Raw genomic sequence first — 18,860 nt, 5'->3', positions numbered from 1 at the left:
TACACAAAAATTTAACTAACAACATGGTAATGTCAAGTGAGTTAAGTTTACAATAAAATGATGTCTGTTATTTTTGATCAACGAATGATGTTCAAACGAGTCATTGATTCAATGATCCATAAAAGACAGTCACTTTTTAAATGTATAAATAAATCAGTAGTTTAAATGAATCATTTGAATCACTCATAAAGTTTTTTAATCACTCATTGTTTTAGTGTCATATTTATTAATCCATGACATCAGAACACACCAAATCGACAATGAGTTAGCAAAGTCGGAAATTGAATGTGTTGTCACAAAGCATCCACTGTGTCTGGACCCAAACTCATGGACACACCAAACAGAAGACTAAAAGATGCATCTTTCCATGCCATGCTTTGGTCAACACTGGACAAGTTCTGTTCACTTGACAAAACTACTCTAAGTACTCTCTAAGTACAAAAAAAATTGAAAGTAAATAGAATTGAGTTCATAAAATAAATACTATAAAACTAAACCCAAAAAAAACAGTAATGAAACACTAACTAAACCTAAACTGAAATGTATAGCAAATGCAAAAATTATATATAATCGAAATAAAAACTTTGCATTAAAAATAAAAATCTATTATAACCTTGGTAATGGCAGTATCTGTATTGTTATTCCACAATAGGAAACCTGAACTAGTGCTGCACGCATACAAACCACAAACAAAGCAGCATTTATAGTAACTACTGTTTACCACAGTGGAATTTGTTTGCATAAACGTCTAATAATCTGATTATCCATTCCATTTGTAAAAAATATTTCGTAAATATTGATTATTGGTGGGGAGGCTCAGTGGTTGGCACTGTCGCCTCACAGCAAGAAGGTCATTGGTTCGAGTCCCGGCTGGGCCAGTTGGCCTTTCTGTGTTTTTCTCACAGTGTATGTTAATTGAGTGATCTAAACTGCGGTAGTGTATGAGTGTATGTGTGGATCTGAGAGTGTATGGGTGTTTCCCAGTACTAGGTTGCAGCTGGAAGGGTATCCGCAGCATAAAACATATGCCGGACAAGTTGGCGGTTCATTCTGCTTTTGTCCAAACCTTAAATAAGCCAAAGACAAACTTTTTTGGTCAATACTACACAAGCCCAGACCTACAGCATGTGGACACACAATATGCACCTGATTTACAACTGCTAAATAAAGTTATGTCTTTAACAAAAAAAGTATCTACTACTCACTATTCTGCACAGTATTCTGTCAAAACGGCCAAAAAGATGGATGTTATCTAAACTCCCACTTTTACCAGAACTCTGGAGACAGAAATGGAGATGTTTTTATTCAACCCTGAAGCCATGTGTGTGTTTCCTTGACCCCTCTATGCTTGCAGAAAGGACACAGATCTTGCACCTCACTGCACAACACTGTAAATCAGCACACTTCATTTTTCTCTTGACAGACTGAGCTGAAGTGTTAACCGAGTACAAATTTTCTCACATAGATTCAATTGGAACGCACATGTGTAATGGCATGTCGGTCAAATGTAAATAAACTGCGTGACCTCTGTCCACAAGTCTGCACAGTAGTAGCGCTATTATTGTAAACTGTAAATTTTGTTTTGTTTTGTTTAATAAATAAAAGAAAGGTTCAATGTATTTGGAAAAAACAAACAAAAAATTCAACCTAAATCTAAAAAACTTTCCCAAGCGACTCGAGGTGTACAGCATATGACTGTTTCTCTTGAGAGAGGTAGCTGAAAATGTGGTGCTTTATGATTAATAAATATATATACATATATTTTTCCTCAAACCACCTCAAACCACGAATCAGGTCATCGCAATAACCATAAGGTCCAATCATTTCAGCGACGTACTGCCTGATTAGCTATTTGCATAGAACTTATGATACCAGCTACAACTTCAGGCAAAAACACGAACGTAAACAGAAAGAAGGAGCAGAGAGGGAGCGCATGAAAAGAAGAAAAGCACTGGACATAGAAAAAGAAAAATGCAGCAAAATCACAATTAGGTTTGCAACCAAGGGAGCAGGTTGGTCAGAATACAGCACATTTACAGTTGAAGTCAGAATTATTAGCACCCCTGAATTATTAGCCCCCTGTTTATTTTATCCCCTAATTTCTATTGAACAGGGAGAATATCTTTACAACACATTGCTAAACATTTTAGTTTTAATAAGTCATCTCTAATAACTGATTTATTTTATCTTTACCATGATGACAGAAAATAATATTAGACTAGATATTTTCAAGACACTTATACACAGCTTAAAGTGACATTTAAAGGCTTAACTAGGTTAATTAGGTTAACTAGGCAGGTTAAAAAAATTAATAACTGCTTTTATTCTAGCTGAAATAAAAACAAATAAGACTTTCTCTAGAAGAAAAAAATATTATCAGACATACTGTGAAAATTTCCTTGCTCCGTTAAACATCATTTGGGAGATATTTAAAAAAGAAAAAATTCAAAGGGGGTTTAATAATTCTGACTTCAACTGTATATAATCATTTGGCAGATTTCCGGGAGATTATCATTCATTTGCAGGCATCCGGGAGTCTCTGTGCATTTGCGAATACTCCCGCAACTTCCGGGAGACTTGGGATGTCTGGACTGGACTGTCTTAGCAACTGGATGAATGTAAAGGAAGACTGAGAAAAATTGTTTCTACTTTATAATTAATGTTCTCAACTCACAGCAATACAACTTTACAATGAGTGCACTTGTTTGTATTCAATACTTTATTGTTATTATAATTTTCCAATTTCCATATCTGGAATGCCTATTTTGGCATTTTTTGCAGTCCACTTAGAATCCATCTTGGAAATCAGTTTTTTCTTTATTGGCATTGATTGTTTTGAAATTCAAATGGCTCTAACATGCCTGTGTTTTTATTTCTGTAATAATTTTGGCTGTCAAGCCAGGATATTGACGGTTTATTATGGGTATGTTCTTTAGATGAAGAAATCTGTGTTACTTATTAAACAAAAATTTGAATAAACAATTATATTTTGAATTTAAATAGTTTTTGTCTTGCGTCTACATTAATTTTACATTTGAATAGCCAAAATTACATGTTTTAGTATTTTAAATGCGATTAATCACGATAAATTTTTTTTAAAAGGTGCGATTAATTAGTTAATTTATTTTTAATAGATTGACAGAACTTATATATATATATATATATATATATATATATATATATATATATATATATATTTCAGACTTTACAATAACAGCATTTTCCAATTTTCCAACATTTAAACTTAATGAATGACTGATGAATTTGCCTCAGTGTATCATCAGGAGCCGTAGATATTAATTTGGTGCTGCCTATATAAAACTTTAAAAAAAAACTTTAAAATATTATTTTATGTCAATCCAGACTATAGTCAATATATTTTGCATATTTCCTTTGTTCCAACATACAAAAAGACCAAAACAGAGGTGTCAGAGAAAGACAGAAATACAGATTTAAGACCTCAATATAGAGCTTAATTTACTCATTCTTTTCAATTCTCCACTGCCCACTCGAGGCAGTTCCTGTTCTTGCGTTCCCTCTGGTTACATAGAGGAGTGTAAGCAGTTTTTGTCCAGTAAGTGTTATTAGCACTGTGTCAAGAAAAAAACATCAGTCAGCTGCTCCTGGCTCGGCCACACTGCCATCATCAGCGACACGCAGTTAAAAGTGACTTAAAACGGCAGAGCGAAGGGGAACGGAGGTCGCAGTGATCCAGCGCTTGTCTAGATCCCAGCAGACAGCCATGACGGAGACTTGATTGCCCTGTCACATGATTCAAGTCTCAGGCCTAATGAGAAGCATGCCTGGAATCAGCAGCAAACCTTTTGCTGGTTGAAAAGGCAGTTGACAATAATGTAAGTCAAGGGAGCATGATGTCTTTCAAAGGGTGGAAATGATGGAAGAAATGAGAAGGGATGGAAGGATGGAGTATGCTTCTAAATTAATTATCAGTGAAAATGAAGATGAAATGATAAAGAAGGACTTGAAGAGTATAAAAATAAGTGTGATCTATTCATAAAAGCGGTCACCTGTTTTGTTTCTGAATGAAACAGCAGTTTTGAATTAATCATTTGAATAAATGATTCATTAAAAGTATGTGACTACCTATTGGCAATTATAGTGTTGTATTTATTAATCCAGGACAGGTCTAAATCAGTCAAAAGAGTTTAGTTTTTTTTTTTTTTGTTTCAATAACGCACACACATAGGCCTATTTCTTAAAAACCCATTTTGCATAATGTATAATGAAAATATTTGGTAGATTTTTTTAAATTCACTAAATCATTAAATATCATTCACTAAAAAGTTCAGTCACAATATCGTTCAGCTCAACCTATTCAAACATGTAAATGGTGACAAACAAGAATCTCTGAGTTATTAATTAAACTAATTCTAGTATTATGTTTTATTCTATCTCAATATGTTACACGTAATGTATTTTTGCTTTGTTTTGAGACTCTTTACACCAAAACATAACATTTTCAGGAAAAGAAAGCAAAAGATATTGAAAGTGTGTGTCAACATACCTATATTTTTGAAAAACAACATAGTTTAATAAATATCGCTATATCAGTATTGTTATATCAATAAAATAGAATTAATAATAATAATAATATCAAAATATTATGTTTATGTATATGTGCGAACTTGACAACCAAAACCTCAGTGATGGAGATTATGACCATATGGGAACAAATGAGTAGTGTTTCTATAAAAAGAGTGAGGTCATCACCTTCTGGCCTGGGTAATACAGCAGTTTAAGATTTGTGTAACCATAAGAGCACAAACAAGTAGTGTTTTTTTACAAAGTGATGTCGCCACATACTGGCCTGGCATGGGTAATACAGCAGATTAAGAACTTTGTTACAGTATGTGTACAATCAAGCAGTATTTATTTACAAAGTGATGTTGCCACCTACTGGCCTGGGTAATACAGCAGTTTAAAAACCGTTACCATATGTGCACAAATGAGTAGTGTTTCTTTACAAAGTGATGTCGCCGCCAACTGGCATGGCATGGGTAATACAGCAGTTTAAGAACTGTGTTACCATATGTGCACAAACGAGTAGTGTTTCTTTACAAATTGATGTCGCCACCTACTGGCATGGCATAGGTAATACAGCAGATTAAGATCTGTGCAACCATATGTGCACAAACAAGTAATGTTTCTTTACAAAGTGATGTCACCACCTACTGGCCCGGGTAATACAGCAGTTGAAAAATTGTGTTACCATATTTGCACAAAGTGTTTCTTTACAAATGGATTACGCCACCTACTGGCATAGGTAATACAGCAGTTTAAGACCATGTTGAACAAAGATCATTGTGACAGCGTAGTCTCTAATGCCAAATGTATAAAAATGCTATGTCTTTTTCGATGTGTCTTTAACATCATCGTTGTGGATGTCATGACAATTATTAGACGATGTATGTTTGACTTATTTAAACAAACTCAGCCCCTTTCTTACACATATCTTAATATTGTTCAAAATGTCTCAACAGAAAGACTAACACAGTACATTTTTGGTGTTTAAAAGTAGGTTCCATCTCAGTTGTAACAATAACCAATAGGATTATAACAGCTTTCCGATATTGTATATGAACTCTAATAAATGTACAAAAGCTGTCATTGAGATGATACCTTTGTACCTAAAGAGTCAAAAAGGGTGATAAGTACAAACTCAATGTTGGGTAATGCAATTGAAATAACTCAGGACTGTTGTCTTATTATTTTCCCCATTGCTGTATAAATCACCTATTAGTATCGAAGTACATGGAACTCTAAATGTCCACATGTGAAAAGTTTTCAGTTGCCTAGTGAAAAAGTGTGAGGTGCTTAAAATGCATGCAAGATAAAAGACAAGGACAAGAATAGCACAAAACATTCAGACTCAGAAAAGCCTGACAGCGGAGCAGCTTGCAGCTGGTCATGAGGTAGTGAGCCTAAAAACACACACATGCACACGCACGCGCACACACACACTATCCCACTGGCAGTCACAGTCGATAGATGGACCGAGAGATAGATGAAGAGGTAGGAAAATGTAGTGACAGATGGAGAGAAAATGTGTGTGGGCAGGAGACAGTGAGCCACAGGGACATGCAGTGAATCTATTGTTTCCTAAAGGTGAGAGAGACGGAGAAGAAGAGAAAGAGAGGGAGAAAGCAGCAGAGAATGGTAGGCAGAATAAGAGGTCGGGAGAGAAGCTGAAAAAACGACATTCACCAGCTCTGAAAGACACAATACATTCAGCTATCAGGCTCATTGTGGAAAAAAAACCTTCCTTTCACAATAGTATTAAAAGAAAGACAGCAGCAAAAAGAGACATGGCGCTTTTATTTAACTCCTCCAAGAAGAAAAGACGCGCAGAAAATGGAAAATGTGACAGAATTACAGTCGCAGAAAATAGCCCCCTCTGAAAAATCGATTTGCACTTGACAATCAGCCAGATAAGGCAAAAAACGTCTGTCATGCTGTATCATTCAGTCAGGAAGAAAGGGATATTTCATAGCATGATGCATCATGGGAGGGAAAAGCAGATCTGCGAGTCTTTTCAAACTACCTCATCTTCACACATCCAATCTACTAAGATCAAATGACACACAGCGCCCCCTGTTGGACAAGAGATGTCATTTCTGATGATTGAAGCTCAGCATGTGCTGCATTTTGATTCATTTTTAAAAGAAGTCAAACTGTTAGTAATACAAAAAAATCTATCCATTCATTTATTAATATTCACAGATCATCCAGGTTTACATAACTTTATAAAAAAATCATAAATACATACTGTGCCTTCACACATACATACATACAGTACTGTGCAAAAGTAATTGACCACTATAATTTTCACCAACAAAAATGGTTTAAAGTCAGTTATTTCAACAATCTGTTGGCGTGTGTCAGTAGAAAATATGAGTTTACATTTCAAAACATTATTTTTGCTAATACTTGTAATAAGTGTTACACAAAAGTATACATATTTTGGTAGCACTTTTGTTTAAGAAACAATTCCCAATATTAACTAGTGGCTTATTACCTGCCTGTTGGCTGTTTATTAGTACAACACTACTTGACAAAAGTCTTGTCACCTATCCAAGTTTTAGGCACAACAAATTATAACTTTTAGTTGATCATTTGGTATCAGAAGTGGCTTATATGTAATGCAAAAGCTTCTAGATTACACTTATTTTATCAAAGTAAAACATGATCATGCCTTGATTTTTAATTATTTAATTAGGACAGTGAGATCTGACTTTGTTTAGACAAAAATCTTGTCACTTAACTGTATAATGTACAGTATAGAGTATAAAGTCATCGTGCAGTGGAAAAAGAATGAATATTGTGTATGACTCCCATGAGCTTATACATCCATACCTCTCTGCAGTGACTCAAATAACTTATTAATAAAGTCATCTGGAATGGCAAAGAAAGCTTTCTTGTACGACTCCCAGAGTTCATCAAGATTCTTTGGATTCTTCTTCAATGCTTTCCAACTTTATCTCACCCCAGACATGCTCAATAATGTTCATTTCTGGTGATAGGGCTGACCAATCCTGGACCACCTTGACCAACTTTCAGGAACTTTGATGTGAAGGCTGAAGTATGAGGAGCGCTATCTTGCTGAAGAATTTGCCCTCTCCTGTGGTTTGTAATGTTATGGGCAGCACAAATGTCTTGATACTTCAGGCTGTTGATGTTGCTATCCACTCTGCAGATCTCTCGCACACCCCCACGCTGACCCCCAAACCATGATATTTCTTTCACAAAACTTGACTGATTTCCCTGATAATCTTAAGTCCATGCAGGTTCCAATAGATCACAGGTGTCAAACTCAGTTCCAAAAGGGCAGCAGCCCTGCACAGTTTAGTTCCAACCCTTATTAAACACACCTGATCAAACTAATTGAGTCATTCAGGCTTGTTTGAAACCTACAGGTAAGTGTGTTGGAGCAGGATTGGAACTAAACTGTGCAGGGCTTCGGCCCTCCAGGAATTGAGTTTGACACCCCTGTAATAGATCTTCTGCAGTGTTTGTGATGATTGGGATGCAGTTTGGATTGGGATTCATCGGAAAAATCTACCTTCTGGTACTTTTCCAAATGATCAACTAGAAGTTATTATTTTTTGCTTTTATAACCGAGATCGATGACAAGACTTTTGTTAGTGTAGTACGATCTTATGCTACACCCCTAATCCTACACAAAAACCGAACTTCTACATACCTTACTAATTAATAATGAGTGTCCAATTAAAATTGTATTGACATTTTATTTATTCATTTCACAGATAAAAAAAAAGTCTTATTTAATGGTTTGTTAATAGTGAGAATCTTACCATAAAATAAAGTGTCACCCATATTTTTTCAGGTAGTTTTGCAGGGAGATTTTTTGGAGTGTCTTGGATATTGTATCTAGTATCTACTGACACACAGCATAACGCAAATCATTATTATGCTCTATAACCATAAAGTAGAGCCATCATAAGAAGATGTATGCCTTTTTTATTATTATTCTTTTTTCTTTTTTTTACAAAAACAAGCTACGCCTATTTCCCTGCCAATGTCACAGAGTCATGTTTCTTCACAGAGATTTCAAAGAAAAGCCTTTGGTGTCAGTTGCAGAAGACATGGGTGAACATTAGTTCTCAGGAAATATATTGACACTATGCCAGTAAGATGTAAAGTTGTAACTGATTCAAAAGATGGACAAACCAAATATTAAAGTTAAATACTTTAAATTCATCTTATATTAGTTGTGATATGTAAAACATTATGGAATAAAATCATGTATAAAGAAATACTAACTTTTTTTGTTTAAAAAGGGTCATTTTACAACTCCCCTAAAATTAAACAGTTAAGTTTCACTATTTTTTTATTCATTCAGCCAAACTTCAGGTCTGGCCGGAGCACTTTTAGCTTAGCTTAGCAGAGATCATTGACATTGAATCAGGTTGGATCATTAGAATACTGCTCAAAAATAAATATAGAGTTTTGATAATTTTTTATACTCTCATTCCGGTGTAATAATCAATGATACCAATGATATTTGGCTAACTTCCAACAATGTGTCAAACATGACTTTTTAACCCTGTACATTTTTAAAAGACAAATATATGTCATGGCGAGGCAGTGGCACAATAGGTAGTACTGTCGCCTCACAGCAAGAAGGTCGCTGGGTCGCGGGTTCGAACCTTGACTCAGTTGGCGTTTCTGTGTGGAGTTTGCATGTTCTCCCTGCCTTCGCGTGGGTTTCCTCCTGGTGCTCCATTTTCTCCCACAGTCCAAGAAAATGAATGAATGAATAAAATATATCATATTTTAATATCTTTTTTGTAATATTGTTAGATGCTGCTTAATATTATTGCATATGCAGCAACAAAAGTCATGGATTATTATGCCGGAATAAGAGTATAGTTCCTTGCTATATCAACCTAGAACATGATGTAACTACAGCACAGTCAATCTTTTAATAGAATTATTAAGAAAAGAACTCTTTAGTCATTTTTGAGCGAGATGGCCTAAACCCATTCAAGTGCTCCCGCCAGACCAAGAGATCAGCTGAATGGATTAAAAAAATGATAAAACTCAACTTTTATTTTTGGGGAATTAGCTATATTATTTTATGTATGACCAATATCTCACTAGTACCAGTGCGATGTGGCCGTATATCAGTCCTGGTGAGAGGAATGTATTGGCACAAGGCCAAAGGTTGAGCGCCTTAGAGTCGAAATATAGCTACATCGCATTGCTACGAGTGTGATATTGCGTTTATACAACAGTTTACCGGCATAATCGTATATATAAAAAAGAAAATAAAACATGAAGAGTCTAAAAATGCCTTTTGTAAGAGGAACCACTTTCTTCCACCATTTCTTCACATCTGCAGCTGAAGTCAGAACAGCTGACACTGTTGCTAATTCACCAACGTCACTTTAGAGCTAGTATTTGAATGATTCTCTAGTGTAATGTCTAAACTGATGACAAAACAGCTGACTTTGTTCTCATTTTAAGATTATAAGGCTGAACAGCATGAAATGCCATCAGTCTACAGAGATTTCCTAGTATTTCTCTGTTGCAATCGGGGGATCACAATGTTACTATGGTATAAATCCAGCACAACAACATACAAAAGAGAGAGATCAACTAAGAAAGCCATTCATCTGTTTAATAATGATTTGATCAACTGTAGTTTAAAGTTACGATGTTTATCTCTTCTGGCTTATTATGCGGTCTCTATCGTCATCTTGTGGATGAACGTTGTCAACCGTCTCAAAGACAGGCTAATGGCTGTCGACACACTGTCTCTCAGAAATAAACTGCATACTAGCAATCTAAACAGCTATATTCTCAACTAAAAATCCTCAAAAGTACATACAAGCAGCAATTTTGTCAAACTGTAGAATGTCCTCTGCTTGTCACTGTATGTGGGTGGAGTAATACATAAGAGAAGGGTTAAGAGGCTGGACAAGTGCTGTTACTGGCAGAGTATTGCATGGCTATAGGCCAATCAGATTCAAGAACCAGACAGAATTGTTGTATAAAAACATAATTTTAGTATTGTATACAACAAGAATAAAGATGTAGCTATAATTAGCACTTGTAATTGCTGCAAAGTTACATTACAAATAAACCCTTAAAAGTTCAAGGTAAACAACGAGAAAACCATAACAACATCTACAATTATTCCTACAGTAATCACCTCCACAAATGACCCTACAGTAATATTTTACTTAATACTAAACTTGCCTGTCATAACAGAGAAGCTGTATCTGCATGCCACAGAAAACAGAAATACTGTGTGGGCTGTTGTGTCTCCCATTAGTGCAAAGTAATGGTGTTTGAATATGTACCTGCATTGCTTCTGTGCTGTTCAGGACAGTGTGAAGGGAACAGATAAGAGAAAACAGCAGACTGAGCGTCTGTATCTCGCAGACTGCTGACGGTGCACTGGTGTCCCGAACGGCAGGCTGAGCTCATCTGAATAAGGCACAAACACAGCCAATCAGAAACAGAAACAAAATAGAGTCTTGCCATATAAGAGGTTCAGAATATAAGTGGTGTCAGAAGAAACTTCTGAGGTTTTCCTACTGGGGACTGCAAAGTAGTGCTAGTGGGTACAAAATAAATAAAAAAAAATAAAATAAACAAACAAATTAATAACTGTTGGCATTAACAATTGCAATCAAGCGTTTTTGAAACTTGCAATTAGTCTGTTACAGCGCTGTAAAGGAAATCTGGCCCACTCATCTTTGCAGAATTGTTGCAATTCAGACACATTTGGGGGGTTGGGGGGGCATAACATCTGTGTTATGCTGTGGCATAACATCATGCCACAGTATCTCAATTGTATTTAGGTCAGGACTTTGAATAGCCCAATCCAAACTCTTTATTTTGTTTTCTTCAGCCACTCAGAAGTGGACTTGCTGGTGTGCTTTGGATCATTGTCCTACTGCAGAACCCAAGTTTGCTTCAGCTTGAGGTTACTAACCTATGGCGGGACATTTTACTTTAGGATATTTTTGTACACAGCAGAATTCATGGTTCCATTTATCAAAGCAAGTTTTTCAGGTCCTGAAGCAGCATCCAGACCATCACACTACTACCAACACCACATTTTACTGCTAGTATGATGTCCTGTTTCTGAAATTCTGAAATGCAGTGTTATTTTTATCCCACACATTATGAGACACACACTTTTCACTTTTGTCTCGTTAGTCCAAATATTTTCCCAAAAGATCATCATAATGTTTTCTTGAAAAAACTGAGATGAGCCTTTATGTGTTTTTCCTCAGCAGTGGTATTCGTTTTGGAACTCTGCCATGTAAACCATTTTTGTCCAGTCTCTTTATCAATGTGGAGTCATGAACACATCTTAACTGATGAAAGTTACTGATGTTCTTTGAATGTTGTGACCTCTTGGTCGTCTTTTGTGACCTTTTGGATGAGTTTTTGCTGCATTCTTGGCCTGGATATTCCTGGGAAGGTTCTCCACTGTTCAATGTTTTTGTCATTTGTGGGTAAGGGTTCTCACTGTGGTTGCTGCAGTACCAAAGCTTTAGAAATGGTTTTAGAACCTTTTCCAAACTAGAAAACTTTCTTTGGATCTCAGGGAGTCTATATTTAAAGTCAACTTCACTTTGTCAAACAGGTCCTATTTAAGGGAGTTCTTGATTGTGAACAGGTGTGGCTGTAATCAGGCCTGGGTGTGGCACGCTTTAGCTTGAAGTCAATAACTGATGACATTCTCCTTCAGGATAGTTTTGTAGACAGCAGGATGTATGGTTGCATTTATTACAGCACATTTTCCAGGTCCTGAAGCAGCAAAACAGCTCCAGACCATCACACTACCAACACCAAACTTTTACATTCTATCTTGTCAGTCCAAGTATTTTCCAAAGAGTCTTGGGGATCATCAAATTGTTTTCTGGCAAAACTGAGACAAGCCTTTATGTTTTTATCTCTATAGTGGTTTTCGTTTTGGAACTGGCCGATGAAGCTATTTTTGCCCAGTCTCTTTCTTATGGTGGAGTCATGAACACTAACCTTAACTGCAAATGAGGCCTAAGGTTCTTTGGATGATGTTGTGGGGTCTTTTGTGAGCTTTTGGATAAGTTGTTGCATTCTTTGGCTGGAATTCTTGTTCTCGTTTTTGCCATTTGTAGATAATGGCTAGGCCAGGTGTGGGCAAACTTGATCCTGGAGGGCCAGTGTCCTGCATAGTTTAGCTCCAACCCTATTCAAACAGACCTCCCTATAGAGTTCAAGTGATCTTGAAGACACTGATTAGTTTGTTCAGGTGTGTTTGACTAGCGTTGGAACAAAACTCTGCAGGGACACCGGCCCTCGAGGATCAAGTTTGCCCATCCCTGGGCTAGGCCCACAAGGAGTCTGCACATGCAGAATTCTGCAGATTTTTAGCCCACCATTGATTCTGTTTATTTACTTGTGTAAATGTGTGTACATTTATATTTATATAGTTTTTTTTATTAATTTCAGTAATATTATTGACTAATATGAAAATGTTTATATAATTTATTCACAACATATTTTGTAAAGTAATATTTTCTGCCTTTTAGTAGATATATCATATGAGAGACTTGCTTTGTCTAACGAAAATAAAGTGTATCTAATTGGAATTGCATTATAAACATAAAATACAAGTTAAAAATGTCTTACTTTTTATTTAATATATTAAGATTTTAGTTATGTTACTCCCAAAATCATTCTGCATAAATCCGCAGATTTTTAACAAAATTCTGCGCCAAAATAGCAAAAAATGTCCGCAGATTCTGTTTGGCCCTAATAATGGCTCTCACTGTGGTTCAATGCAATACCAAAGCTTTAGAAATTGTTTTATAACCTTTCCCAGACTGGAAAACCTTCTTTGGATCTCGACATGTCTAGCTTTTGAGGATCTTGTGGTCTACTTCACTTAGTCAGGCAGGTCATATTTAAAAGATTTCTTGATTGTGAACAGGCGTGGCAGTAATCAGGCCTGGATGTGGCTAAAGAAGTCTAACGTGTAAGTTATGTTTTAACAGGGTTGTTATCAACTTGGTTATACGGTATATACATATTTTTCTTGAAAACAGTAGCCTTAATTTATATGTATTAGGGCTTGCATAGACTAGTCGACTAGTTAAGCGATTGACTACTTCAACCACTAGTCGACGCTCTCAGAAGCAATCGACTACTCGTGCATTTACCATAAATTACATCAAAAAGACAAATGTATCCAACAAACATCGCGATTCAAGGTTAAAGCTTCCAACTACAACTGAGGATTAAATTCAAGATTATTTACATTATCAACATTATAACCACAGGGAATCCTCTATAATGGTAGTTACATGGTCTCCGCTACATTAATTCTTCTGTGGCATGGCGCCACACCTAAAAACATTACAGCTTCCCATTCAGAACATTCAGTCGTGTTTTATAATAGCTGGTTATAATCGCACCAAAACGTATTAAAAGGAACATGAATTATAACAGCACAAAACTTTACTGTGTGTGCGTCATTTGTTTAACCCTTAAAGGTTACGTGCTGACTGACTGGCAGGTGCGTGAGACCAGCAAACACAACAGCTTTCAGTTAGATTAACAGTTTCCGTAAATATACTTTATAGTATCTATTTCTTTGCATATTATGATTTTATCTTAAAACTTATGCGTGCAAGCAAAGAGATTGAAATAACGCCATAGGTGTTTGGTAGATCTGTATAAAAAAAGGCCTGCCGCCACAGCTGGAAAAAATCCTATAGGAAACACCAAGTAATAATGAACATCAGTTTCCTCTACTATCCAAGCTAGCGAAATCATTTGCTATCTCTGCCACCAGCACACAAAGTGAAATAAATGTTCTTTGGCCGGCAACACTGTAGAGCAACCTGCATCCCACTCACGTGAATGCTCTTGTATTTCTAAATGTAAACCAGCGATCCATGAGGTTGACCAAAGACTGACTTAAGGGTGAGAGAGGGGATGACTTGTGTTCTGTATAAAGTCGGATAAAGTAAGATTCCATCCCTTATTTCTGACGAAAACAGGGTACATATAAAATGATTAAATTGCAAGATGGGCTTTTCATTCATAGTTGCATTGCTGTGTTTTTTTTTCTATGACTTTTAATATGAAATACATTTTCTCATACATTATGTCTGCATGTTAAAATATCATGGAGTCATTTGCTATTTTAATGTGTCTGCGCATATTTTATTCATTATTTTAACATATATATTTTTAATTTATTTATAAATATTTTATGTATTATTTATTTTCTGTTTGGCTGTATAGACTATTGTCGCTTGTTGAACTATTTATTTTCTGAACCAAAATAATTTTCATTCTTGTTATCACTGCTGGAAAAATAAAATATTAGAGTTATTATTATTTTTTTTTTTAAATCAGACTACTTGTTGTATAACAGACTATTACTTGCGCACATGATCTTTGCATAATCTTCAGGCCGGTTGATATAAATATATTTGTTCATTTTGTTATTTTAGTAACTGTTAAAACGTAGCAGAAATTAAATGATTGAATGAGATTTAGCCTAGTTCAGAAAAAGTTTATTAACCTTTTAATTAGTTTTATGAATACTGCGGTATGAATATGAGTTTTCAGGACTCATTTTAGGTTTCGGGTGTGGCCTTTTACTTTCTATAGCCTACATTAAACGTATAATTAAAATGCAATAATTAGCCTAGCTTTTTTCTTTTTTTTTCGTTTGTATTATAAATATTTCATTTAAGTATTTTCAATTTCAACTGTTTAGAGATGCATTATTTATTAATTTAGGCTATTTGTTGTTGTTGTTTTTTTGCGGGTCAGCTGTATTGTTGACAAAAACTATTTTTATCTTTCCGAACTGGTTTAACATTTAGGTTTTTTCTTTGTTCTTATTACGGCTAAAAAATAATAAAGTTACATTAATAACTTAAAGTATTACAGGATGAACATAAGTTTGCTTTGAATATACAGCAAGCTTATGACGCAGATGTTGAAAGAAAATGTTGTGTGCAGATTTTTATTTTTATATTACTCTGTAACATAAAAAAGTTATATAATGTTTTGACAATTTATTTTAGTGCTATGAAATCAATGCATTCAGCTATGAATTACTAAAACATATTGAAAAGGATTTCTTTGTGTCTTTTTAATAGTAAAATAGTACTCGAGTATTGTTTTGAAAAGTAATCGATTAGCAGAAACCAGTTGTCGTGCAAGTGCTAATATGTATAGAAGTCCTAGGTTTTTGAAGTTGGCAGCACCAGATCTACCAAGCAAAAAAATCATTCAGAGCTCTGCTGTATTGCTGTAGTTCTCTATTTTTCTCTCTATGTATTGAGGATTCATATAAGGATTGTGAAGATTTATGCAAATGACAGAAAGCACATTAAAACCGAAATGTTTCGCTGATAAAAATGCATTTTTAAGATTAGGTGATTTGATCCCAAAGAACGACGAGAACTAGTCACAGTAAACAAATGTGATAACCATCTTTTAACACCAAACAAGAAACACGCATCTGATCAAATGCAAACATCATTCCCTGCAGGACAAGAAAAATAATTCATTCTAAATTCTAATTCATGAAAAGGGTTGTCAATCAGAATGCCAACAAAATCAGCTCAGGGAAAAGTAAAAGCACAATTTTATCATTTGAAAACATTCTCCACCTCCCTCAATGTCGTTTCTCTCCCACATTCCTTCTCTCATTTTGCCCTTCAACGATTCAATCAGAGCCAGGTATATTGAGCTATAATTATAACCTCGCCTTCTTATTAGTAGATGAGACTTTGATAATGAGCCCTGAGAGAGAATTCAAATGGAATTGCTTCTGGCCAAACAAGACATCTATATGAGCGTAGCATTTACGGAAAAAAAATGCAGAGATTACGATTAAAGATGCCGATTGGAGATCTGACAGGAATAACAGCACACCAACAGACTTATTAATTCAGGGTTCGTTCCATTTTCATCCCGCTAATGAACCGTTCTTGCGCCCGTGATTCAACCAAGTGCACTTACTCAGCATCCTTGGCATTCAAATCCAAAATATTGCTTCATTAAGTCTGACTCACAAACGCTGGGCTAAAAAGTTTCTTTAGGCATGCATGAGGACATTCAGTACTTCATCATGGCTTTTCTAGTCGCTACTGTAATGCTCAAATAGATGACTAAATGGCTCACCTATTGTACATGACAGAATTGGTGTCAATACGGAGCTGTGTTTACCTAGCTTACAATATGTATTATTGTTGTCTGGTGTATGGAAAGCTTTTTGTTTGGGTAACTATTTTTTGAGTAGGTGTATTTTCACCCTTCATTTCATAGTAGATATGCAAGCTTAACTTAAAGGAATAGGTCATCCAAAAATGAAAACATCCTCATCATTTATTCACACTCAAGTAGTTCTAAACTTTTTAGTCATTTTATGAAACAAAATATTCTGAATAATGCGGGAAAATAGATATTGACCAGTAGTTACAAAAATACTATGTCACTAGTCAAAGACTTATTTTCCCCCCAAAATTATTTAGAATTTTTTCATTTGTGTTCAACAGAGGAAAAAAGTCAAGTTTGGATTAAGTGGATGAGTAAATGATGATAGAATGTTTAGTTTTGGAGGAACTATAAATTTAATTTCTTGTGAAACTTTAATATGTTTACATGCAACATTGCTTAAACTAGCAGTGTAGGTTTAGTGGTGGAACTTGTTTCTCTGACCAAAAATAAACAAATAAATACCAGGCTGTTTGAACTATTAGGGCATGCTCACACTAGGGACAGTTGCCTTGAACCCTGCCAAAATGCAATTGCCCCCCATCCCTTTTCCCCCCGACGGCCTGGACTCATACTGCCGTTTACCTTCCAAATCTGAGCACGCTTACATCATCAATGACGCGACTGTTCAGTTTAACAGGACGAAAAGCACTCTCGCTCAGTACAGTGGACATTGCTTTAGTTATATAGTTTTAGTTGTTTGTGATGCAGTGACACACAGTCAAATATTTTGCCGAACATATCCACAAATTTTGATGCTGATAAATAATCATAAAAGTCCTCATGCTGCACGTATTAGGAGGTTTGCTGGAGGTGCAGCTGTCGTGCAGCGAGGGGTTTGCATTGTTAATTAACTATGACAGTTCATATTAATTGAAAAGTAAGAGTGATTAATAAGTCCACAAGAAACAGTTCCCTAAAAGTGAAGTCAGGTCTTCAGTTTCGGGCTCAGGCGCACTTTGCACTAAAACTTCGAGCGTACCAAGCCAAAGCCCAACCGAACCGCGCTTTGGCACACCTCTTCCAACTGGGCCAGGGTCAGCCAATTGAACCACGCCTGAGCCCGATTCGGAGTCACACTTGTTCAATTCAATTCAATTCAATTCAATTCAATTCAGCTTTATTTGTATAGCGCTTTTGCAATGTAGATTGTGTCAAAGCACCTTCACATAAATGGTCATAGTAACTGGATTAGGGTAGTTTAGTTTTTAGTGTTTAAAGGGTCACGAAACACCAAAACACATTTTTTGAGCTGTTGACAGTCGTATATGTGTCCCACACTGCTAAAAACACTATTAGGACACCTATATTTCACTAAAAAGTGTAAATTGGTTGTTTTTGCGTTATTTCAAGCAAATTTGTACTTCCTGTTTGAAACTAATTTTTGAAGCTGCGTCACGGCCATGACATAATAGCGTGTATTCCAGCGTGCAGATTGGGCGTCTGTGCCAGAGTGAGTCTTATTACGTCTTACAGTGTGATGCATTAATGCACAAGTAAGGCTTGGGTCAAACCAATCAGCGCGCTCTATTGTGCAACTTCATTAATATTCATTATTGTCACCGTGTTTACACCACAAAGACACCACGTTGTGTTGGCAAAACAAGCGTGAAGTGTTGCTTTTATAGTTTGCTGCTGTTAAGTTTCGTTTTCATTTTCTCTCTGTGAGAGCTTATCTGGATCACGTGTGGATTAACAGTGTACGCGACGCGCGACAACAATAACTTACATGTCTAAGGAGGATTATTGTTTACCTGAGAGCTGTTCTCATCTGCAAACGCTAAAATCTGGATTTGCTTGCAGTATTCTCTTCATAAAGACGCGGCTCTAGTTGCTGGTGATTGTTCTGTCTCTACAGATTTGGTAAGTGAGCGACCAGTGCTCTTTGTTTATTCAGTTTGTTCGTATCGAATTAAGTTAACTATTGCACTGAGTGCAGAAATGTTAGCACCGCATTTTGTGACCGGAATAACACACGCGGCTTTCTGACACTACCTGCCGTGTGCATCTAAGTTTCCGGGAAATGCTGAGTTTTTTTTTCTCTCATTTGCCGTGCGGTATCAAACATTGCATGA

At 35.9% G+C, this 18,860-nt stretch overlaps 2 protein-coding genes across 3 annotated transcripts in view; one reads left to right on the top strand and one right to left on the bottom strand.

Moving 5' to 3' along the window:
* LOC147830838 (uncharacterized) overlaps nucleotides 1-18,860 on the top strand; it is a 688,366-nt gene that overhangs the window by 256,486 nt on the left and 413,020 nt on the right. The gene's annotated exons all lie outside the window — the stretch shown is intronic.
* The window catches only part of LOC147830840 (uncharacterized), a 115,524-nt gene that overhangs the window by 83,949 nt on the left and 12,715 nt on the right, over nucleotides 1-18,860 (bottom strand). Inside the window, exons 3-4 of one of the 2 annotated variants that reach the window (XM_087312023.1) lie at nucleotides 10,848-10,974; nucleotides 6,319-6,612 (exon numbers count right to left, since the gene is read on the bottom strand). In XM_087312023.1, the coding sequence (XP_087168149.1) occupies nucleotides 10,868-10,974 (107 nt within the window). In that variant the 3' untranslated portion in view covers nucleotides 6,319-6,612; nucleotides 10,848-10,867. Of the gene's footprint in view, nucleotides 1-6,318; nucleotides 6,613-10,847; nucleotides 10,975-18,860 lie in introns of those variants that run through there. The other variant, XR_015526354.1, reaches the window with a different exon arrangement.

This window comes from Danio rerio, chromosome 25 (assembly GCF_052040795.2).
Source record: "Danio rerio strain M-AB ecotype USA chromosome 25, GRCz13ab, whole genome shotgun sequence".
Lineage (NCBI taxonomy): Eukaryota > Metazoa > Chordata > Actinopteri > Cypriniformes > Danionidae > Danio > Danio rerio.
Note: the sequence above shows the minus strand (reverse complement) of the source record. Positions and strands in the feature narration are given on the sequence as shown.